Source organism: Liolophura sinensis, chromosome 10 (assembly GCF_032854445.1).
Source record: "Liolophura sinensis isolate JHLJ2023 chromosome 10, CUHK_Ljap_v2, whole genome shotgun sequence".
NCBI lineage: Eukaryota > Metazoa > Mollusca > Polyplacophora > Chitonida > Chitonidae > Liolophura > Liolophura sinensis.
Window position 1 is genome coordinate 10,881,920 of NC_088304.1, and position 25,582 is coordinate 10,907,501.

Below are 25,582 nucleotides of genomic sequence, written 5' to 3' on the forward strand. Positions count from 1 at the left end.
CTTCACATGCAACTGTAGCCATGGTTACCAGCTTGCTACGGACATGCTCACCTGTAAAGGTAATGTGGGAATATTGTGTATAATCTACGTGGTGAAGTCGTGACTGACGGTGTCTATATAATGTACATATAGAGCCTATGAAGATGTATGCATAATCTACCTTGTGAACTCGTGATTGACGGTACGGATATGTTTAGGCTTTAATGCCTGACCTACAACCCTCAAACCATCAAAACATTGGGCATCAAGTACCTTGAATACTCTATAAGATACGAAAAACAAATGAAATCCGAAAGGTATTTGTAGGCCCACATGTATATTGTTACGTTTTGGACAAATGACTACGGTTGTAAGAACGGAATCACTCGGTCAGCCTGAATCCTTTATTCCTGTTAAGTTGCTTAGGCGTATACGTAAACGCATCTGTGGATTTGGGCAAACGAAACTCCTGCGTTTAATGTGCATATACAAGAAAGCAATTTACCGAAAGGCAGTTAATCTGTTAACTTGTTATTAATAATCCTTTCAGCAATCTGCCATGGTCTTCCAGCGGGCACATGTCGCAATGGTGGTACCTGTGTTCAGCCAGATGTGTGTGAGTGTCCGGGTGGATTCTCTGCGCCTGCGTGCAACGGTAAGAAACTGTAGTTACAATTTTGTAATAAAAAGTGACTAAAGTTGCAGATTTTCGCTGAACACTCAGCTCTCATATGATAACAAGCACAGGGGACATAGCGCGAAAGCTTTTCCGCACCATTTAAGGAGTCAGAATAATAGCTATATAGGTGAAAGTCTGTCAAGAGAATATTTATGTATTTATTTATTGATTGATTTTATTTGATTGGTATTTTACGTCATACTTAAGAATATTTGTTATACGACGGTGGCCAGCAATATGATGAGAGAAAACCGGGCAGAGTCCGGGGGAAGCCCACAATCATCTACAGGTTGCTGGAAGACCTTCCCAAGTACGCCTGGAAAGGAAGCCAGCTTGAGCTGGACTTGAACTCACAGCGAACGCATTGGTGAGACACTCCTGGGTCATTATGCTGCGCTATCGCGCTAACCAACTGAGACACAGAGGCCCCCAAGGCACAATTAAGATAATGCGATCGCTGTGGGTGCAAGTCCTGCTCATGCTGGCTTCCTCTCCGGTCGTACGGGGGATGGGTCGTGGGTTTCCCCCAGGCTCTGCCTGATTTCCACCCCCATAATGTTGGCCGACGTCGTATGAGTGAAATATTCTTGAGTACAGCATAAAACACCAATCAAATAAATAAATAAATAAGTAATTATACTTTGATTGCAACTGTTCATATATCCAACATGAGGATCTAGATCAATACGATGAGTATATCCCAGCAACATGAGCTGAATTAGACATACAGCAGAGCATGCGGTCGTGTAAGGTGACTGCTAACTATTTATTTCAAAGTCAGGAAGTCAAGTTTATATATTAGAACTGTCAAGCCAAAATCTTGTTGAGATATTGGCCCCCTCTATTCAACCAGAAGCCTAAATGTATAGTTTATAGCACCACGAGTTATACAGTTCACAAAGAGATAAAGTTTTGAAACCCAGGCGTACTACCATGACCTTTTTACCATCAGCTTTTGTTATGTCGTTGTTTTACCATCAGTGCGTTGAACTTCGACCAGTCGAGACCCTTCCTAGGCATTTCCTCATATACCTTCTTTTCATGAAACTTTTGTTAAAAATCAAGAGTGAATTGTAATTTGTTACTTTTGACACGCACACAAAAGCATTCATCTTCAGAGACCAGGTTTGTTGCGCCTTTGCACGTGTGCTAAAAGTGTACACCTGCAAGTCCTTAATACACTATAAACCGTTAATTTGGACCGGGACAAATGAAAACAGGTCAAACCAGGCATTCAGTATCCTCAAAAAAGGATACGCCCAAGAAACCCGTATTCTTTTCAGGTCATGTTGACCTCATTCTACTCTGCCGATTCTACTCGTCGTATGTATAGGTCGTACGACATTGCATGTGCAAATAATAGCCAGGCAGTTTATATATAACCATCGAAATGTTGAGACCTACTTCCCTATGCAGTCTTGTGCAACTTGATACAGGCTCGCTCTGCTAGGAATCCAGCCAGCAGATAAAAAATGTAACTCAAAACGACGAGCAATGAATTCCAATTGTACACAATGTTAAAATGTTTGGTTAAAATTGACACATTCATGCACAATCTTTATAGATTTTGTGTAATTATGTAATTTAGTAAACGTTTCAATAATATGGTCAAATGGTGTCAACATTGACTGACCTGTAGGCAAACATTCACGCCAGTTCTTTCAAATCTGTAATACTCTTGTTTTCGAAGCTATACGTTGGAGAGTGTTCAGAAACCTCATGGCCTAGCAGTCTCTAACAGAGATAATACGTTCTTAACGGTTTTTTAGTCCTTCTGATCCCTTTGCCATTTATGTATTTACATGAACAGTTAGAATAAAACCCTGACTGAGGCAAATAGACAAAAGAGCGTATTTCACCGGTCCATTGGCAGCTGCTCTGGTTTTTCTATGTGCTGTACGTCTTTATGATACTTTCAAGTTCACACATCCCGGAAAATATAGGATTAACACATAGGTCAACATGTACTTCAGACTTGTACTGTATATTTAAGACTGCTTGAAATGTTCAGAATGCAAACTTTTGCAACCTTTTCGTATTCGATGTTAGGGCTTGTCACTTGAGTAGGTTGGGGGCGCTCTATGCATATACTCACAGAACTCCAGGCTCGTCCCAGTATTGGAGCTGGGTATTGACAGAAGATACAACGCAGAAATGAGAGACTCTGTGTCAACGATACGTCGATGTGATGGTTTGAGATGTAAACTTGCAAACTTTTGCAACTTTTTCGTGCTCGATATTAGGACTTGAGTAGGTTGAGGGTGCTCTTTGCATATACCTACAGAACTCCAGGCTCGTCCCAGTACTGGACTGGGTATTGACTTTAAAGACCAGTTGACAGAAGAACAACATAGAAACGAGATTAGTCGGAGACAGATGTTAAGTCTGCGGACTGTAGGCAGAACCAGGGGGAAAACCCACGACCATCTGAATTGAAAAGCTCAGTGTCCTATATGTATAGCTTAAATGCAAACTCTGTGTATCTTAGTCGCGTTTCTGGACAACGGATCTTACAACTGCTCCAAGTAAAACAGGTGGTGATAACTCAGCGACCATACCCTCTACCACCACATGTCTTGGTTAAAGTAACATACCCCAGTAAAACAAAATCGTGCCGCAAGTACAGGACGGCTTGTTTTCAATACAAAACGTTTTAGAATCATCTGCGTGTCTATATAGCAACGTACCATTTTCAAAAGCGCTATCAGGAAATCACTCTCTTTTTTCATATTCACCATTTTCATTTAAGATACCAATGAATGTCTCTCCGAAATGGCGGATGTGAGCACCAGTGTGAGAATACAGAGGGATCCTTCCGGTGTAGATGTTCCTCTGGATACCTGTTAGCTGAGGATGGAAAGGCGTGCACCGGTAAATCTGATGAGTACTCGGAATCGGGAAAAAAAGGGAAAAAAATGTTTCATTACACGATGTCCTCATTTTTATTACATTTCGTTATGCCTCTATCAGACAGCAGTATAATGGCCGACCAGCGGTGAAGCCCTAGTTCAATCGGTGGTTGGCTAATCCACCGTAACTGGGACTTGAACAGCCGTGGGATTCCCTGGTTTGTCATTTAACATGAGAGAATGGAAGAAATTCTATGAGATATAACCCCGGTGACACGATGGTCTTAATTTTGTCTCTGTCTTGCAGATATTGATGAATGCGCAGAGGGTACTTCCGGCTGCAGCAATTTTTGTGTCAATGATCCCGGTAGTTTCCACTGCAGTTGCCCTCTGGGATACCAGCTTGGAGTAGATGGGCGTCAGTGTCAAGGTATATATCAGGATGTATTGATATGATTTAATGGCAGAGGTGATACTCAGTTATACTGGTTTTCCTTTTTGGATTTATCTCCCTTTAATCCAGAAATCTGACAATATTTTATTCTTATGACATACTTTCTGTACTCTTGGAATTTGTTCCAAATATCCAGGTATAAATCTCCATTTGCTGATGCATTTTTCACCCGTCATTCGCCATATTAAACTCTTGCTAACTCTCATGACAAATGTATTTTTGAGTATTCTACGGTTTCAACGACTTGTAGACTTGGACGAATGCCAGGCTAATAACGGTGGCTGTAGTCAGACGTGTTCCAACTCTGAGGGCTCTTTCGCGTGTTCATGTCGAGATGGTTTTGTCCTCGATGAGGACAAGAAAACATGCAGAGGTAAGATCACTTGTGACACCAACTCAAACACCGGAAAACTCGCAGAGGTAAGAACGCGCGTGACACCAACTTAGACACCGGAAAACATGCAGAGGTAAGATTACTTGACATCCATACAGACACAGGAAAATGTGCAGAGATAATGTTACGTGACATCCATAGAAACACAGGAAAATGTGCAGTTTTAAGAACACGTGGGACATCAACTGAGACACAGGAATACGTGCAGCAGTAAAAACACATGTAATACCAACCGAGACACGGGAAAACGTGCCGAGGATAGATCACGCGTGACACCAACAGAGACACAAGAAAACGTGCAGAGATAAGATCATGAGTGACACCAGTAAAGACACTAGTAGAGTGCTGCCAAAAAGCACCTACCAAGTCTTTCATTTTTACGAGAGCTGTATGATGCTGGCGAAGGAACACAAAACTCAGACACAATCCTTTATATGCCCACTAGATTAAACAGTGGGGCCTAACCTATTGCTGGGAAAAGGTGGGGTGGTGAGCAATTCATTCAAATGCGGTTCGCCAGCTTTCAATAAAGGGAAGCAAATCTTGTAACTGATAAAACAGCAGTGTCCTCTATCTATTTGAATAACAATGTTAGCATTTATTATTCATGATTACTGGTGTTGGCGTTGAAATCAGTGGTATTGTTTTTTAAGTAGGTAAAGGGCACTGCTGTTTTTTCAGTTACAAGATTTGCTTCCCTTTATATAGGGCTGGCGGACCCCATTGTTGTTTATGCTTTCAATAAAGACTTGCTGCTGTTAAGACATTTTAACGAAAATATAATTTCATTTTAATGAATATCATTTCTCTAAAACGTCGACAAAGAGAATACTTGTTCTCTCTGTGAACGTGTATATATAACAAATATCCATATCTGAGAGTAAATCAATCACATATCACTCATGATATTACCTTTCATTTCACGCAGATGCTTCAGACTGCGGTAACAAACAGTTCGTCTGGTGCTGGCCACAGTGTAACCAAGCAGCGTCTTCCTGTGAGTGCCCCTCTGGACACGTGCTTCACAGCAATGGGATTAACTGCGTAGGTAAGCTCAACAACAGACCACTACATTGTCTATACAAACATACAATATGGAAAGGTGACCGAGTACCTATGCAGTGTTAAATATTATGTCGAGACGAAAATGCACCCATAACGGCCATCCTCCTTCTTCATGAAGGTTGTGTTTTTGTGTTAAGATATAAATGAAGCAATTCACTGTGAACTGTTTGGAGAAATGTCTCGTTTTTATCGTAAACAAATTTCAACTAGCAATCATCAAACATTAGAAACAAGATTGCGTGCATATATGTATGTATGCTTGTAATTTTATGTCGTGCTCACCAATTTTTCAGCCATATAAAAGATGAGGAGTCACTAGGTGCTTGGGGACATAAAAAGTGTTTTCTTGTGTCAATGCGAGTCCACGTCACAACAGAGACACCAGACATGACACGGCGCTTAATCAAATTATACTGACACTGAGCCAATCAGTCCGGTTTTCTTGATCTAACCTCTCTCACAGCTGAGCGCCAAGCGAGGAGGCAACAAATCCCAATTTTACAATCATTAATATGACGTAACCCTGGGTTTGATCCCATTTCTCTGACAATTCGGTCATCCAAGAGAAATTGAACAGGTATACAGTGTACATATCCATGGTTCATATTTTCCTGTCAAGGATGAAAAAAACAAAATGAGAATCAGTGTTGTATATAAATATAAATTGCCAAGGGTATGTTTATAAAACAGAAATGAGTTTTGTCTGTGAAGAGCACAGTAACTGGTGCTGAGCTACGAAAATCTAGTAACCCGTATAATTACGCAAACCGCATGTAACACATTTTATTTTAAATTTAAAGATACGTAAGTACTATGTAGATGGTCGCTGAGTCTCCGCTAGTATTGCATTGTTTATGAAGATCGTGAGCTTGAAATAGTAACTGGCAAAGTAACAATGACATTGCTCAAAATGAATAGATCCCGTGAAATCCACGCAGCTCTCTTATAAACAGAAAACGACAGAACAAAAGAGTGCTGTGTTAGTAACAAAAGAAGCACGAGCTTCTTGCAGAGTGGAGTGGGCCAGTCTAATATATGTGTTCGTTTTACGTTATCCAGTGTAAAACTTAATGCACAATGACACTATGCTAACGGAATTCAAGCAAATTAAAGATAATGTTAATGAATTACGACACCGTAAATAAAAGACTTTTGATTTGGTCCTATTATATTTTAACAGGTTTGACTAATGTGGTAAACCAGGTCTAAAAGTCCTGTTTGCCACTTGACTTATCTCAATAAAATGAGAAGTGTCTTTCAGGTGTAATGTTTACATATTTACCAAGCCTGACTCCCCTTGGATCTGGTGGCGTTCCCAGTTTTCTGTTTTTCTGAAATAAATATTCCATTATTAGTCCAGGCTTGGAAAAAACCTGCCGTCTTTTCTGAGATTTCTCAGATTTTAAAACAATATTCGTGAGATCTTAATTTTTAAAAACACCACCGAACATTTTTAGGGCTTTATAGGGGACAAATTTTTACGATTATCTTTTTTTCTCTATTCTCAAATAGTAAGATCGCAATAGATTGTCCTTTGTATTGTTCACATCTAAGATTTGGGCCGGTTTACACACAACGCCGTCCGTTGTCTCGCCCTGGGCCACAGTTAAGCTAGTAACACGTAAACATTTCCGTCGGCTGTATAGTTCGACCCGACCATGGAGTTTGTCATTCTCTTGTCTGAGCTATTTCATGGTTAAATCAAGTCATAGATTTCAGAAGATAGCTCAGTAGTCGTACTAGGCTGTGTCTCTGTTACTTCCAATTTTTGAACCGCAGCCGTTGGTTTTCTGATTGACCGCATCACAGGTTGTTTAGTTTACTGTAGGGTGTATTCTACACAAGACTCGACACGGGATGCTATACGTTTATCAATAAGAGCCTCAAGATATCGTTCACAGAATTCACTCTTTTCTAAGTCGGGTTGGACAAGGCGTTGGTAGATTTACGCTTTCTTTTGCGATCTACCTGGATCTGAACGAAGAAAGTACCATTCCCTTTTGTCGAGGAAGTCTTTAGTGGGTCGGTTAAGATAGCATGTTGAGGCTCTGATTGTCGGCTAGCCAATATTACGGTTGTTGTTAAATCCCGAAAAACAGTTGAAGGTTACACCAGGCACACATTTACAGCGTTCCACAGTAAAATGTCGGCTTTCGCCCTGATAGGCACACATTTACAGCGTTCCACTGTAAAATGTCGGCTTTCGTCCTGATAGCATTTACCGCAGTTGATCATCGAGAGGTTCAAAGAATAATCCATCAAATTAAGAAAACGTCTCGTAAAATTAGCAGTGCCTCAGCACTAAAGAACAAAATGTTTCGCATGAAACATTCCTGAAGAAAACATTTTATTTATTTATGACAACACATACATCACTGTTAGTGCCAGAGGGGCAATGACTAAAGCGATCGCTGTGTGGTCGAGAGCAGCTCCTGCTGGTCTCCTCACCCATCGGACGTTGGAGGGTCGGTCAACAACGTGTGGGTGATTTGGATATCCCCCGGGCTGTACCGGTTTTCTCCCACCATAATGCTGGCCGTCGTCGTACGAGTGACATATTTTTGAGCAGGGTGTAAAACCCTAACAAAATAAATAAAAACATAAAAAAACCTATTAGTACACCGCCGAACGCGTTACCTCAGAAAAAGCAACCAGGATGTACATCTGTACAGAGCACGTCGCTTATATAAGGGTACTACCTATAACAATAAGTGTAACGCCTTATACTAAAAAAAACTCAACAACTTGATATATTAGTAAACATAAGGCTTAAACAAAGTTTGACAAGCTTGTAAATAGCAAGTAAACAACTTCGTTTGGTTGGTGGATAGGTATGTAACTTTGGTGAAAGCGGTCAATGCTATAAAGTGAATAATATATGTTTCGTTTACAGACCCTTGTTTTATCAAGCCCTGTCAACATAACGGCGTGTGCTCCAAACCCTCCTCTGATGCAACAACTTTTACTTGTGACTGTACCAACACGGGTTACCAAGGAGACCGGTGTGAAACAGGAATCATCTCATTGCCTGACAAGGTACGAGTCAGAGCCGGGGTTCTGTCTGACAATTTCGTGGTGACAGCTTTTCCGGAGCAGGAGTTAATCCTTAGTGCAATGAAGAATGATGACGTGCAGGTTTTCCCTGGACAAGTGTTCATCCGGAGTCCAGCTACTAGCGCCACTTTTAAAATTCTCTCTCCTGACAGCGGAAAATTCCTCGTCAGCTTCAAAGCGTCTGGAGTAGACGCTGGATCTTTTAGTGACGTCACCACTCTCGAGATTCTGTCCGATGACGTCTTCTCAAAATACCAAATTCCCTTCGAGGGACTTCCGGAGGGGAATTTCTTCATCGACCTCAGTCTCCAAGGTGAAGACTATAAGTTCACGTCCACGTCTCAGTGGTACCGACTGAACTCTAACCCAAATGTCTTCTTCACCAAAGGTGTCACATTCTCCTCTGTTGGAAATCTCTCAGTGCCCATGTCTGTTAACGGTCTGGAGGTAAACGTAAACAACCAGTTAACAGTAGGTCCTGTGAGTGGCCATCGGCGCCCCGACGTAGGATCGACTGTTTCAGGGGAAGTCATGAGAAGAGCGAGACACGCTCCTTTTGAACTCTCAGTCAAAGATATCAACGACTTCATCAAGGAACACAGTTTATTACGACAGCTTTTTGTGTTGCTTGAGCCTTTGTTGCCGAATTGGTTGAGAATGTTTGTCGGCACAAACTCTCCGCAACCCTTCTTTTTTGCAACGATTGCTACCGGAAGTACAGTAAAGAAGACAACCTATTGCAAAGGCGCGCCAGTTTTTGATGATACCAGATATCACGTATTCCGCTTTACTCATGCCATTGTACTGACTCTTGTCAACCAAGATGTGTATTTGCCAGAACTCCACAGTGAGCAGTACTGCATCATCCTGGACTTGTATAAAGATTCCGGCACGACATTCATGGTGATGTTTCCCGATAAAGCAGGTGCTCTGTTAGAGAAAGTTGAAGTCTTCAAAAAACTGAAAGAAGATACTGGTGTGAGGGTTTTTCCCAACGGCATTGGATTTTCTTTGTTTAGAAAGCTAAACGTACGCCCCATCGGGTCTGAACTTGAACTGTGGAACGGGGATGAAACATTCAAATATCCGTAAGTAATAGCAACTGCATGGTTATGAGGATAAAGTGATCCCCCAAATGATTAATTCACTATTGTTGTTTTTATGGAATGAATGAATCTTACAGGTTGCAATATTCGACAATGCACTTGCTGTATATCCGTTTGCTTATCTCTTCATTGTACATATTTGTTGGTGTTTTTCAAAGCCCTCGGGACAGACCGATGGCAATCAGGCTCACAGTTAACAGAAACACGCTGTAGACTACGACCGTGTCAGAACAGCTGTTTCCAAATACGTGAGTGAGTAAGAACCATAGAGTACCTGATAAGAGGTATTCTGCACATCTCTGATTCGATCATACTTTGTGAACACAGTGATGTCTTCTCTTCCAAGGACTGCGTTTTTGTACTTTCATCTGAACTTGTTCCTAGTTGAGAAAAGAGTGTGATCTCCCTCAGGATCTCCCTCAGGATGTAAGAACAAGAACGTGTCTTTATCTTCTGATTAATTCTAGACCAGTGACGTCTAATAAATTGCAATAAACATCATTGCAATTTTTTCCGTACTTCTAAGTAAGCTATGGTGCTAGGGGACGTGTAGATTGCTGCTATTATTTGTGCATTTACATGAACAGTTAGAATAAAACCCCAACTGTGGTAAAATGGCAAGAGGTGGTTTTTCATCGGTTACGTGTAACGATTTGCCACCTCTCACAATGTTGTCGCTGCTCTGGTCTTACTCTCTATGCAGTAGGTCTTTAATTGTCTTAAGGTCATTTTTATTTGCGCACGGATTTTGTATTTTACCTACATTTATTTGGCGTCATTGGACAAAACATCTCTTTTATTCCTGTTGCAGGGGCCTCCGTAGCTCAATTAGTTAGCGCGCTAACGCAGCGTAATGACCCAGGCACCTCTCACCAATGCAGCTGCTGTGAGTTCAGTCCACTCTCCTGCCGTAAGTGGGAAGGTCTGGCAGCAACCTGAGGATGGTCCCCCGGGCTGTGCCCGCTTCCCTCTCACCATAGTGCTGGCCGACGTCGTATAAGTGAAATATTCTTGAGTACCGCGTAAAATATCAATCAAATGAATGAAGAAATAAATATTCCTGTTGCAGCCTTAGTCAGACGGCCTCGTTTTGGGTATCATTGGACGTTAGTCGAGTTCGAGATCCCAACAAAGTCTTTGACTTTTCAGTAGCCCCAGTTCCCGTGGAAACTTACGCAGCTCTGCCTGATATCCGAAAGGTAAGTGTCGAAAATTGGAAGGCTACGCGAGCTGACTGATTGAAATCTGTGTCAATACATTACCCACTCTTACAGACCATTAGTTTACACCTGCATTAAAGAACAATTGGGACGGTGTGTTAATTCCATAAATTACATGTAGTCACATTAATTTTTAGTAATATTAATTATTAATACACTATCTTTATTCTAATTGATAGAATAACAAAAAGAATGTTAATCTAGGCCCTGGTTATTCATGCCTTTTATGTGACATTCTTAATGGATAGTTTGTACTATTTGTTTTAATTGTTTACTAGGTAGGACAATGAAAAGAAAATGGTTGAAAGAAATCCATACTTTTCTTTAGCGTAAATACAAATAAGGAAATGTACATTCATGTCCGATTATATCACGGTATTCTCTCTGGATATGATAAGATCTAGGCGTGGAAAGTGATATTAGTATACCCGGTGTCAACCAAAATGGACGATCGGGGTCAGTGGTCTCAAGGTCAATTCACAGAACAATGTCCAGCACTGACCACCAAAGAAGTAAGAAAGTATATAAAAGAGAAAAAGAGGGCGGATTCACGTATAGAGAAGCAATTAGAAGTTTGCAATCACGATAGACATTTCCATATAAAACGTTAACCACACGTGCCCAAAGGACTAATCAAGCATATCAAGACGGAAAGTAGGACGAAAAGTTTTCAATCACGATAGACAGACGCACGGAACATTCTTGATAAAAAAAATTAACGGCAATAACAGTACGACATCAATATTCATTAACAATCATTACGATGATTAGTTTTTCTTTACCTGGCAGATTTTCACGCACGTGTTTGTTGACCCTTGGGAAGTTTACCTGAAGACTGGCGGGAAGCCAATGGAAGTGACTCTGTACGTCACGATATTGAAGAGGACAGCTCCAATTTCCTTGTCATTTGGCAATTTATTGCAACACACTTTACAAGCGTTTGGATCTGTTGGAGGTATGGGTACATGTACCCCTTGCAAAGCTTTTAAGCCTGTCCTTGTAATGTCCACCCTGCGAACTGTTTTCGTGAGACCGATTGTTAAGAGGTAAGCAGAGGAAATTGCCACCTGCCACTTTTTTGACAAGTCCGTACAGTTGCCCCCCCCCCCCCCCCCCCCCCCGTTTCCTTCGATTTGTACCTGGGAACGCGTCAGGTGTATGTAACACAAGCACTACCTATATCCGGAAGAAATGGTTTTCATCACATTATATCATTATGCGTTTGCCTAATGTGAGCGATGCCTAAATAATAGGTACACATGTTATAAAACTATACAAAACTAAGCTCCATTTTTATGTGTCTGAATAAATGTGTCTGTATTTAAACTGACCAACACGTGAATGGTTTGAATTTTATCATATATATCAAAGCCAGACTTGAAATCTTGACATCAAACAAATGTAATTAATCAATAACCTATTGTTGTAGTTAAAGCTGATATCATATAATCTTTTCCAGGCCCAGGACCGAGAACATACTGTGGACCCCAAGCCAACCCTCCTGGCGTTTTCACCACAGTTTTCGTTGACGCCAAACTTCTCCGTGGCATCCCTGTCATTCAGGATCTTGTCTTTAACATCGACATGGAAGCTGATTTCTTTTACCGTCTCGATGATGTCGACATTTCCAAAGTTCCTCGCCCGATTGATATCATCAAGTCTGTTTTGACCCATGTTAAACAGGCTGTTATTGAGCTCTTAAACTTCGTCGTGACTGAAATTCAAAAATACGTCGGGGTCATCGCACCAGTCATATTTGAAGCAATACAAGAATTTCGACAACACATGCAAACGCTCTTGCAACTGGTCAACCAGTTTTTGGACAAATTCAACTTGACGGCCTTGATAACAAATGTGGGCGATCTTGTCAAAGATATCATAGAGAGCATCAATAATCTGGTTCAGAAAGTCAGACAGCTGGTGGACCTTATCAAACTGATGTTCGAAAAAACCCTCGAGAACTTCATAACATTTGTGAAAACGAAGGTGGATGAGATTAAGAACAACACGCTAACTATGGTACAGTCTCTCTACAACGAGACTGTCGGCATCTTCAAGGGCCCAAAAACATTCGGAATTCGCGGTTTCTTCTCAGTAACTGTTTTGGGTAAGGGTTTCGGTATCGAGGGTGAGTTCGTGAAATCTGACGCTCATTTACGGCGCTGTGGGAATTTAGTGGAAATCTACGATCACATGAATGGAGAAGCAGCATGGCGAGCCTTCGGAGTCATTGATGGATTCAAGATTGATCTTGCCAGTGGTAAAGCATCCAGCGGAGGGAAAATAACGAGTAAACTTTGGAGTCTCCTTTCTGTGAAACTAGGATTTGGTTTTGGACTCGCCTTGGCCAGTGACAGCAACAACTTTGTAGTACAGTTTCACGCTCGCTTGAATTTCTTTGGAGCCAAAGCCAGCGCAGATGTCTTCGTCACGAACAAGGAGATCGCCACGCGGGCAGAAGTTAATATCTGGGATATTTTCACAGCCAGACTAACGATCCGGGCCACGGTATTTGTAAATGTTGCAGACTGGGCTTTGCGGATTCGCGGTGAATTTATTCCTGGTGGTGCCCCTAAGCACCAAGCAGGAAGCAACGTTCAGGCCAGCCTAGGAGATGCCATTCGAAATTTTGTGAACAGGTTAGCTGATGAGGCTGTGAAACGGATAAGTAAAGCCCAAGATGCAGTGAACAAAGCAAAGGACAAGCTTACAAGTGCACAGAAATGGTTGGATGATAAAAAATCCGAGGTGGATAAAGCTAACGTTGTCTTCGATAGGGCTATAGCTGGTTTAGAGCGAGCAAAGCAGAAGTTAGAGGCTGCAAAGGGTCCTTTCCGCAGAGCTCTTGCTAAACTCAACGCCGCACAGAAAAGAGTCGATCGCTTATGCAAAATCAAATCATGTTCAAAGATTTGTGTTCCTGGTATAAAGTTTAAAATATGCAAATGGGGATGGTTTAGGTTTCCTTGTCCGAAGTTTACAAGCTGTATGTTCAAGATTCCAAACCCTTTGTGTGTGGCCGCGAATTTGTTATGCCATGGTCTCAGGGCTATTGCCTTTGCGGCATTAGAAGTGGCTAAACTTTTCGTGAGAGTTCCCATGCTTGCCTTGGACGCTGCCAAGTTCGCACTGTCTGTCGCACAAGTTGTTGTTGATAAATCGCGTATTGTATTGGAAGTCGTAAAAGTCGCCTTAGACGTTGCCAAGGGTCTTCTTGAAGTGGCTAAAGGAGGACTTAGTTTAGCAAATGTTGCTCTAGAGGGGGTCAAATTTGCCGTGAGAGCCGTGCAATATGCCATCAACTTCATTGTAAAATATGGCTTACAAAGTATCATCGACATTGGTAATTGTGGGTTTGAGATTGAGTTATCCACAAGAGACTTGTTTGAGTTCGAAATATTTTGTGATGTTAATCCATTTAGGCTGGGCTGGCGAACCGTGCGTTTCCGTTTAAATTTCCACAATATTTTGGGTAGTATTTGGAATGCAGCAAAATCATTGGTCAATAGCTTTTTGGATTCCTTAAAGAATCTGTTTGGTCGTCGAAAGAGAGAAATTAATTACGAGGCATTTTCAAGACTTCACAAGGCATTCCGCTACAGACGACAGGCGGGAAATGGAACGTTAGACGAAGATTTGTTCGACAACCTTGAAGATGGAGTCTTGAATAACACCATACTTACAAACACAACACGAGAGAGTGAACTTCAATTCTGGAGAGAGCAATGCTCTCGTTACTCCCCTGTGAGAAATTTTCTGCAACAGAGCATTGTAGAGTTGAATAACGTCACAAATGAGCTGGAGGCTTCCATGCAAGAAGTTTCCAATCGAGGTTCAGAAACAGTAGAGGTACGAAACTCCATTATTAACATAAGTGTTAATGACTCTGAGGTTGACTACACTGTGGCCGAAGAAGACTTCAACGTGACAAGAGAACAAGTTGTTAACGTTTTGAATAGCGTAAATGCAAAGATGCAAGATAATGATTTGGTAAAGGAAAGCAAATCTGCAACCGACTATGTCATTCAAGGAAACGAAGAGGCACTGAACAGTTTTGCAAGCGCAGAAATTTTACCTCTCTGGCGGGAAAGAATGGAAAATATTACCCTGGAACTATTGTCTACTGACGAGTGCTCTGGCTTTTATGACTGTGTGGTTTGGAGCTTTGGAGAAATATACCAACTGGTGGACTCCGTCGACCCACAGCTTCTTCCAAGAGCTCAGCAAGATTTACCCGCTTTGGAGGAACATTTTTACAGCCTTTTTGAGAATGACACAAAGAGCTTTACAGAACTGGTAGATATAACAACGGAAATCTTAAACGAACTGGAATTGTTGAGAGCTGATGAGATCTTCTGTGGTACCGTGCCAGAAATCACAAAGGGTCCAAGAAACGTCACAGTTAGGTCAGGCGAAAGTGTCACGTTGACGTGCTCGGCTTCAAGCATCCCCGAGCCCAGCTACTACTGGTTCTTGAACGAGGAAATGTACGGCACTGGTGGGTCTCTAACACTGACGGTTGTGACGAGTGAGGATGCCGGAGAGTACGTTTGTGTGGCTGGAAATCACGTGGCTAACGTGACGTCCGACCCAGCCATTGTCACAGTTATTTCCCCTCCTACAGTTCTGTCTCAACCCCCATCCCGAATTGAAGCTCTGGTCGGCGACAAAGTGGTCATTGTGTGCAGTATTTCCGCTTCACCGGAGGCAAACATAACATGGCGTCTGGTCTCCGATGATGCCTTTAAAGTGGAAAATAAATCCCTAGTGTTGCTTTCCGTCCAGGAGTCAGATGCTGGAGCTTATAGATGCGATGCTGCAAACGAGTACGGCAATGTTTCAACTAACGAAATGACTCTTGAGGTCTTGGAAGCCAGACCTCTTTGTCCCACAGTGACATTGAAGTTTGGGTTTATAACAGCCGAGCCAAGCACAGTGAAAGAAAACGAAACATTACTTCAAAAAGATGTAAACAACGTGCCATTACAGACAGCTTTCCGCGAGACCGTGATGTTTCTTTCAAATGTGACGACGTTACCAGTCACCGCAGACGTCAGCATAACGACGTCATCACCAAACGTCGCATTGTTGTCTATGACGGTCGGCTGTGGAGAAGTGCCTCTGACGTGTGTTTCCGCGATCTGCCAGCAAATTTACAGTGATGCCCATCAATTCCTTCAACAAACCATCACCAACCTTCAAGAAGTGATCCTCTCTGACAAACCATTGTTCATCAATCACGAAAAGGCATTCTATTTCAACCCTTCAATTGTGAACGTACCGGAAGAGTCGAATAGCTGTCCCAAAGGGTTTAAGGACAATGACGCCCAGCTTTGTGGTGAGTGACAGATTCCTTTTATTTAGAACTTAAATATCAAAACATGTTCCAAAAGTAGGCGATTGACTCTTAAACCGTATTTCCTCTTGTGCAAAAGTGAAACTTTTGGTTGAAACCTTAAGAATACATTCATTTTTTTAAGCAGATTTTTGCTCTCAGATTCAGATTCAGATGTACATTTCATCATATGATTGTTTTGGCAGAGGATTTTAATTACTAAACACGTGTGAAATTTTTGCTGAGGGAAAAAACTCTATGGCAGTTTTTTTTTGCTTGGGGTTCAAAACCAGGTGCTATTTCTTTTTGCAGTGAAATTTGATGATGGATCTCCACAGAACTTACGCATTTCCAGAGCCATTCGTTTCGGCCCGGTGACAACTTTAATTCTGAACTGGGATTCTCCAACACCAGCTGGCGAGATTGTCAGCCAGCTAGGTGAGTCAAATTTACAGTGTAAATTGTTGCCAAATTTGGTTTCACTCTCATGTGCTTGTGGTTAAGAATTAGTGGAATTCAAAACAAGTATACTGTGTCTTTACAATCCGTATATGGTGATAGACTAAGTTGTTTTGGTACCTTGTGATTGAGTGGGGCCTCATGTCCAGTGTCTTCAGCGTCTTGTTCCAGTGATGCAGAACTATGAAAACTAGGGCCAACCTATCACAACGAAAAACTGATGTCAAATGATCGAAATTGCATGCACAGTGGATCTAAATTCCGGAGGAGGAAAAACATAAAAAAACCCCAAAAAATGAAACAAGTAAAACAAAAAAGTGTCTTTTTCGCATTAAGCACGTCCCTTGTCATTATGACGTGGAATGCAGCTCACTTAGACTAATTAATAGTTGACCCCATTCTTCCGACTATGTCTCTTTTTGCCATGCAAGTTGATGGAATATAGAAGTTTTGAATAGAGATGAATACAGCGATTCACTCAGCTGACGCTTAACTACGACCGTCTCAGACGTGTTCTCAAGACTATTTACCAGGGGCCTCCTTGGTGCAAGTGCTTAACATGCCAGGGCGGCGCAATGGCACAGGAGCTTCTCACCAATACGGCCCCTGTGAGTTCAAGTTCAGCAGTGGCTGGCTTCCTCTCCGGCCATTCTCGGGAAGGTATGCAAGGTGTGGGTGATCGTCGATTTATCTGGGGCTCTGTCCAGTTTCCTCCCCCACAATGCTTATATAAGTGAATTATTCTCGATTATGTCTTAAAACTCTGATGAAATAAATAAGTAAATAGCTCTGTTGCCCGGAAGATGAATGTGGTTAAGAGGCCTTTTTTAAATAAATGTGTGTGTTGGTTTTCACTTCTCTAGGGTACGTTGTGGAAATTTCCAACCTAATGTACAGCCCAGCCAGTGTACAGAGGACGTTCTTCTCGTCGTTTGGTATCTTACTTCAAGCGAAGGATGGCGAGACTACTGTAAGAGTGAGGGCAGTTCAGGAGAATCGACTCAGTCCTGCGGCTGAGATTGTCATCCCTGCTGTCGGCGAAGGTGGGTTTCTCTTTATTTAGGTAAAGTGTAATATCTGTATACATGTAGTAAGTGAAGCTTTATAACTGTGTACTGTACAATATAGTAGCCTGAGCAAACCGAATAAACACTCCAAGTATTTTTAATCTTGAGGAGATACTTGTTCCGACTCTTCCTAAGATGTATCAATTTTTATAGAATACAATTAGAGACGTATAGCATAAAGAGTAAAACCAGAACGGCGACGACAGCTTGGTAGCTGGCAGACGTAACCGATTCAGAACTGCTGAAAATATTGCCTGTCACGGCATTTAACGTGCAATTAACATTAATTATTCCATCTGCATTAATAACAAATTTGTGTATTACATAAACCAATTATTCAGATGTTTTCCTCGTAACCAATTAACAAACATTTAACGTTGACGTCAAAGTACATGTTTTTGTCTTTTGTTCTATGCAGAAAACACAACCGCATCAAATCCCATATTTGCACCAGCGTAGGATAACGGAACTCATACAGATGCTGCGTTACCAAAAGCTCAACGGCTAAAAGTCTCAAAGATTTTAAACAATTTACATCAATGTATTTCTTTTTATGATTTTTCTTTACTAATTACCGCTTTGTATGCTTCAATAAAGAGCATTTTATAGAATGTTTGTGTTTTGTGTTATTCTTTCTGATATTTTTCCGTCTAATTTCGTAGTTTATATTGTTACTGTGTTAGTTCTTTGGTGGTTTGTGTTAAAGGTGGTTTGTGTTAAAGGTGGTTTTTGGTAATTGGTCTTGTGATGATTGACCCGGAACGTCCAATTTGGCCGACGGCTGGTATACGGATGCCTGTTTCGACGCATGCATTACAAGATTAGAATCATATTCCGGTCAGTTGGGCGCAACATGTTATGGTCAGGGTATGAGTGAAATACTGCCATTGCCGTGTTTTAACTCTTTTCGTTCATTCATACAATGGTGGGCTAAATGTCTTTTGAAGACATACTGAACAGTTGCTAATTTTAGACGGATAAAACTGACTTACGGTAAAGCGACTAGTGGTTATATTCTTTTCACTGGCATTGCGTTATATCGGTTAAAGCTTTCATATCATCAATATACCGTCTGATGAATAACAATTTTTGATTGATTTATTTATTGAATCAAGAATTTCGAACTTCATTATGATCATTCTATAGTAAATTTAGCATATAGTTCAATTCATTCGAAAACATAGGTACAGATTTCCCAAACAAACCGCACAAGTTATACCCATCAGAATAACTGAAAGAATACACTCTTCATATATGGTTTCTGCGAATTCTTCATTTGTGATGACAAATTCAAGCCAATCAGTGAGCAAAGACATTTGGGGTCTTGAGTCTTGAATTGACTGTCGAGCGGCAGGTATCCTTTAAGGAATTCACAAAACTGTTGACGACAAAAGGTGAACAACGCTGGAAAACGTTAGCACCCCATTACATTTTCATGGCAAAACTTGGATATTTTATTTCGGATATGATAAAATCTCCTTAATGTGGTAAACATATGTCCTAAGTGGGGTTGTTGAGTCGTAAGCCTAACAGTTGTGTGTTATTTCTACGACGGCGGTCCGCAGATTGCTGGCCAACTTCCCTACTATGGCCGGGGAAGAACAATGAAACAAAAGCCTCTCACTTATTTTGTTGTGAGTTCAAGAGCGTTCAGAATCTCTGGCGATCTGCATTGTGATCAAGCACCTAGACGGCGCTGTTATCCTTATGTACATATCTCTCACGTACATGGTATTTAACAACATAACAGCTGGTTGCCGAGCGTAACCGTCTATCTTGCAGACAGCTTTTATACAGACCAGCATGTCATGTGTAAGGTCGTTACATATTAACGGGAAAGACGTAATCGTCCATTACTTTTGAATCACAGTCTGTTCGGTTAAGGTCTGTAACGCTCGAACTGTATCTACATGTAATACCGCTTAACCTGGGGCTAGGGGCAGTAAAGGCAGCCATGCTCATTATATCTGCATGATGCCATTATGAACAGTTGCAATCAAAGCGCGACTGAGATACCTTGTTTAATTGTTATTTGACCTGAAACTTATTCATGGACTACGAATTTGAACTTTGATGTGGAATTCATGCCTGGAATATCCACTGTCTGCCTGGCATCAATGAAAACCGATGACCGCTTCCCTCTGCTGTGTTACCGGCTTTATTTCCTATTCTTATTTATATCCTATTCGCAATTTCTTACATACCTTTGTCTTTGGGAGCTAGTGTTGCGATAATCGACTTGGAACGCCCTTTACGGACTGCGAATGGTGTATGAATGTCGGACATGACGCTTATATTGCTCGTGGTGGCTTCTTTCCTGGCTATACGTAGGGTATCCACATACGGTTGACACCTGAATTTTTAGCAATGCCATAACGTCACTTCTTCCCAAAGGATTGTACTTCTTGTAGTGCTTACGTTAAGAGAGAGCTTTTGACCCCGCAGTAAAGCGAGCTTTGTAGGAGAATATATGCATTTTTTTGGAGTCCACTAAAGTTGTGGTATGTCGGTGTGACGGGAAGGTACGAATATTCTCCTCTGCGTTAGAAAGGACAGATATTTTTATGTAAGTCCTTCAAAGAAAAGGTCGTTATTGAATACGCTGGTGTTGCGGCACATGTCGTGATATTAAGCTGCTCCACAAGAACCTGAAACCAATCATTCTTGTAGAGAAAAATAATATTGTTAAGGGCTTTGTCCGCAGGAACATTAACGGGTTTTACAGTTTTTAAGTAACCTTTGCACTGTAGGGTTCTTCAGAACTTGCTTGGCTGTTAAATGAGCATTAGTATTGATTGCACATACAACCTCTTTCTTAACAAGCTCAAGCCAAGTGTCAAGGACTGAGGGTTCTGTTTTCTTTCTTTTTAGACCATTTATTTGCAAAATTTTTAATCAGGCCTATCTTTTGTCATATTTATCTTGCTCGGCTTCGAACCTCTCAGCAGCAGACTTCGTAGAGTATCATTCTTTACAATATCATGGTTACCCCTCATAACATGTTGACATGAATTTAAAGGCTAATCTGTTGATAAAAGTGGTCTTTGTTCAAAGTAAGTTGGACATTTCGCTTATGAAAACAAAGAATGCAACTCTGCTTCACCCACACCCCCTTATCCATGTGATGAACAGCCCTCTTTCTTTACCGAAACGTTTAAATTATTTAATTTGAAAAACAAGTTCTCGTTTATGCTCCTTCGTACAAATATTTAGAGAGCTGAATTTGAAGGTATCGAAATTCTTCCTGTTCTATTCACCGTCTCCTTGAGATACAAAGCGCATACTGAATATATGGACGTAAGTAGCAATTGGTAGAGTAAATACTTTTCAACACTTGGGCTAACAGGGAGTGATAAAAATATATCCTTCATCAACCTGAATTCTCTGACGTCCTTGGATCTGTCTCACAACCGACTAGAAAAGCTACAACCCTGGGCCTTGTCAAAGCTTTTGTCTCTCAATCTGAACCTAAAACAGTCTTCAGCTAACCTACGAAGCCTATCGTCCTAATGTCTTTCGCCCACTTCATCGGTTAGAGACACTAAAGATAATGTACAATGCCAACACTGACAGGAAAGACCTTCCAAATGGATATCCAGATCAACTGGTCAGTAGCCTTGGATCTGTGACACTGCTTACCATTGATGGTATTAATGGGCTACCTTTTGGACAAGGGTTTTTGACCATGTCCCAACTTACGTCAATACAGGTGAACTTTAGGGAGCAAGATAACCGACTGAAACGTTTGCTGTCTTCGGGAAGTTATCAAGTTGCTCACGTGGCAACCTTATGTGTTCAAGACCTATATCTTAGTAACAATTATATTATCTGCTTGGATATTAACGCCATGTTTGAAATTAAGTACCCAGAATGTTACGAAAGGATGAACTTTGGAGAAAATTATTTAGTAACAGGGCCTGCTTAGCTCTGCAGATACAGTGCACCTAACAATTTCCTTTCTACCTTCACTCCAAAGATTGAATTGTAGCTTTTATGGTAGTAGTGAGTTCCTAAGAATTAATGTTACATTTAAAGACTCGGACAAACTTCGAAATGTCGATTTGCCATTCACTCAACCAGTGCTTTCTGATGGCCCCAGGGATGCAGATTTCTGGTATAGGCTACTCTCTGCTAAATCCAACATTTTTTGACTTCTTTCCAGGCTTACGCGTCCTTGTTGCACGAAGCTGTAGGCTGAGGAAAGACTTTGAACGTGAAGGGCGTTCCCTTCCGCTCTGTTAAAAACTTAAAAACACTTGATCTATCGAGCAACGATATAACAATGCTGTACAAAGATTTGTTTAAACCACTTCACAGCCTGGAAGTCTTAATCCTCAGAAACAACAGGTTAACCGTAATTCCCGTGGCTCTGTTCAACGTTAAGACTCAAAGGTATTTAAAACAGTCAATGTTCTTTCATCTTTTTCCGAAGAGGAAAGGCAGTGGGTCACCTCTACAACTTCTTTGGAAGGAAAAGAGTTGGTGATCTTGTCTCTTAGTAATAACCCCTTCCTCTGTATCTGTAACACGCTGCCGTTTGTCCATTGGATTCTAGCAAATTCTAACATTATCCTCGATCATCAAAGCCTTTCGTGCAGCATGGTAAATGAAATAGTGACAAATATAATGAACTTAAAGTCACAGGTAAAGGATATGGATGTCAGCTGCGTCAGCAAGATTTGGTTGACATTTTCTGTTGTTGGATCCTGTTTGTTAAGTCTATGTAATCTTGGCAATAATGGGCTACCGTTACAGATGGAACATAAAATACTGGATTAGGACAAAATGTCGTAGAGGTCCTGTATATGACGAACTGGGGATGGAACATTATCAGTTTGACGCCTTTGTGTCCTATAATTCGCACAATTACCAGTGGGCCTGCCGTGATCTAAGAAACGTTTTTGAAACTCAGAACACTTAACACTTTGCCTCTATGATCGTGATTTTCCTGTAGGTGTCAGCATACAACAGAACACTGTAGACGCCGTGAACACCAGCCGGAAAGTCATCCTGGTGATCAACAGAGCCTTTCTGAGAGGCGACTGGTGTGAGTTTGAAATTCAAATGGCGGGCATGCGCATGATGAGAGACGGTCGTGAGGACGCCATTATTGTGATCATGATGGAAGAGGCCCCGGTAGCGGAAATGCCAAGGTCGTTACTAAATTTGTGGAAACACATTACTTTTCTCATGTGAGGAAAATGAGCAAACAGACGAAGAGATTTTCTGGGATCGACTCCTAGAAGTAATGGCACGCCCTGAAACATAAACAGCGATTATCATTTTGTCAGTTTTGTTCGTATATCATGTTTTTCTGAGTTGCAGTGGATAACGTTTGCTTGGCGTAGATTGTTTTAAAATGTGATAATATAAAATGCTTAAGAAGGTCTTGTACATGTGGAGCTTAAGAAATATGATCACATCATTTTCGGAACTCTCTAAATCATGGGGTATGCATGTTTGATGTTATATCGTTGCTGAATCAGTAGTAACAGATTACTTATGAGCAAAGTGACGAAAAGATTTTCTGAACAAAAAGGCTTCATCAGGTGCTGGAACGCCCTCAGACAAGGCAGTATAGCTACGTTTTTTTCTGAAACATTTTATTTCGTTATTTAACTTACAACCTCGGAAACGTGTTTTTCATTTTATCCCCATCCCCTCACCCCATCCTTCAGTAATGTCAGTAATGCCAAAATCATACCGATGTGTCAGTAAGGCATCTTGAAGAGTTTCAACATAATTTTGTTTTTTGTGTTGGGTCATGTTTCTCACAATTTGCTCTCTGTTATATTTGATGTTTGTCCTTAACTAAAATACATCAACAACAGTTTAGTAGAATGTTCATATTAAACAGTAATGAAATGGGTTCTGTTGCCCGCGGACGCATTAGTATGTAAGAGCAATTTGGTTATATAGCGCGCCGTGACATGAAATACTCCCGACACCTCCCTAAAACGCCATGTTTAATACGCCAGACAAACGCCACGCCCAACCACAGATAACCGGCCAGTATTTCGCCTGTCTTATTTATTTGTCACTTGATCTGGCTGTATTTGTTGTTTTATGTGTTTCTGTGCCAACCGACACGCTATCAAGCGGTCGAATTTCACCGGTTATGTGTGTCCATATACCAAATGTCACACAATCTACTGGTCGTATTTCGGCAGTCGTGGGTGATTGTATGCCAGTTACCACAAGGACACGTGATCATATTTCACCCTTTTGAGTATGTGTCCGAATCTCAGTCGTCACACTGTGATGTGGACGTACTTCTCCTATAGCATGTACATGTGTCTCAGAGCTAACTACTAATTAACACACGGCCGTTATATGTTTCTGAGTCCAAAAGTTAGTTGTTATAATGTTAAGAGTTTATAGTTTGAAAGTCATTTGTGACAGTATGTGCCACTTATTTGTGACTAAATGTCAATTGTCATACTGTAACTTATACGTATTTTGCGGCTCATATTTGCGTACAAACGGCAATCTCACTCCGACATCAGTGGTTAAAGTCGTTTTGATTCACTTTTTATCATTTGTATATTTAGAGAGCATTGCTTTAGTCAAGTACTAAGCAGAGTTTATGTTTGCACTCAGGTTCTCGAATGACTGTCCGTTTTGCTATTGTAACTGTCCATATTGCTAGTGTAACTGTATATATTGTTGTTAAAATGTCCGTTGGTACTGTAACTGTCCATATTGTTGCTAAATCTGTCCCTACCGCTGTTCTGTCTGCCCCAATTGTTGTTGCAAGTGTCTCTGTTGCTGTTATAACCGTTCTCATTGTTATAACGGTCCTTATTGTTGTTAAACTGTCTATATTGTTTGTTAAACTGTTCCTATTACTGTTGACCCGATCCATATTGTTGCCAAAACTGTTCCTGTTGCCATTGCACCTGTCCATATATTTTTTTAAAAGTGAGGACAGAAGTACAGTTATAATCCTTAGTCTGCCTGTACCCAGAATCAGGGTAATCTAAAGCGTTATTGTAATTAGTGTCAGTGATATCAAATGTGTCACCCTAATCAGAAGTAAAGTTGCCTCCATGCGTATAGTTGTAATAGTTTGAATCGCTGTAGTCAAAAGTTATTATTTAGTCGGGTTTAGCCATATCTACTTCTGTAATTGAATGTATGCTTGGGTTTTAACGTCGCACTTCGTCTACATATTGTAAGTGCCACCCTAGTTATCCACCGCCTTGTAATCACCGTAATGTGAATACAGTTACATTTATCATCTTGTACGTTTTGTATTTTTTTTCTGTACAATCTTATTCCTGGGTTTTCAAAATTTACATGGAAAGATGCCTGTTCCCTTGTCTTTACGAGAGGGGCGTGTGCCTGCATAAACCGAATCGCATGTAATCCGGATCAAGACGACATAAATTTAAGAACATTTGCGAGAGGCTGCAGTTACATGTAATCACATCCATACTTTAAAAGTGCGCATGTCTGCCGAGGAGAGTTTCAACAATCTTTGGCTCAGAAGATAGGGAAGTCGTTCAAGGGCAAACAAAAGGGTAGCATCGTCTTAAACTGATGTGAACGTAAATATTGGGTATCTGCGTCTAATTCATACAGTCGAGCAAACAAATAAGGTAGCGTCTTTAACAGGCGTCGTCACCTGACGACCAAGGTGAAGTAAAGTAATAAACATTGCTTATATAGCAAAGAGAGCTGCTCAACCATTATGCTGCTCTGGCACATTAATCACCAGGCCAAACATACCTTTGTTGAGCATGTTAGCAAGATAGGAGAATAGAGGACCAATGTGCATTCAATATTTTTGACGTCGACCGAGACAAGGAAGTATTGGTCTTGAAAACTAAGTAATGGGATTAAAAGTGGAGAAAATATAATAATTGCAGAAAGTTCAGAGAAAAGAGTGTGAAAAGTTAGCAGTAAATGTTGTCTGCAT

General features: G+C 41.1%; 1 protein-coding gene across 2 annotated transcripts; it reads left to right on the forward strand.

Annotated features, from left to right (window-relative positions):
• The first annotated feature begins 25 nt into the window (after window positions 1-25).
• LOC135476735 (uncharacterized) lies at window positions 26-18,256 on the forward strand. Of its 2 annotated transcripts, XM_064756854.1 has the most exons (13): window positions 26-59; window positions 530-634; window positions 3,408-3,529; window positions 3,815-3,937; window positions 4,212-4,334; window positions 5,284-5,403; window positions 8,314-9,562; window positions 10,650-10,779; window positions 11,590-11,755; window positions 12,260-16,138; window positions 16,448-16,573; window positions 17,458-17,637; window positions 18,080-18,256. In XM_064756854.1, exons 3-13 carry the CDS (start codon window positions 3,418-3,420, stop codon window positions 18,118-18,120), a joined length of 6,249 nt encoding a protein of 2,082 aa, XP_064612924.1. In that variant the 5' UTR covers window positions 26-59; window positions 530-634; window positions 3,408-3,417; the 3' UTR covers window positions 18,121-18,256. The 2 variants fall into 2 exon arrangements, with proteins under 2 accessions (XP_064612924.1, XP_064612925.1); XM_064756855.1 differs by lacking the exon at window positions 3,815-3,937.
• The last annotated feature ends 7,326 nt before the right edge of the window (window positions 18,257-25,582 follow it).

Bases quoted from the DNA above. Each gene is read 5' to 3' on its own strand.
- LOC135476735 (XM_064756854.1), top strand. From the start codon at position 3,418: ATGTCTCTCCGAAATGGCGGATGTGAGCACCAGTGTGAGAATACAGAG. The intron at 3,530-3,814 runs GTAAATCTGATG...TCTGTCTTGCAG, and splicing joins GGATGGAAAGGCGTGCACCG to ATATTGATGAATGCGCAGAG. The intron at 5,404-8,313 runs GTAAGCTCAACA...TTTCGTTTACAG, and splicing joins CAATGGGATTAACTGCGTAG to ACCCTTGTTTTATCAAGCCC.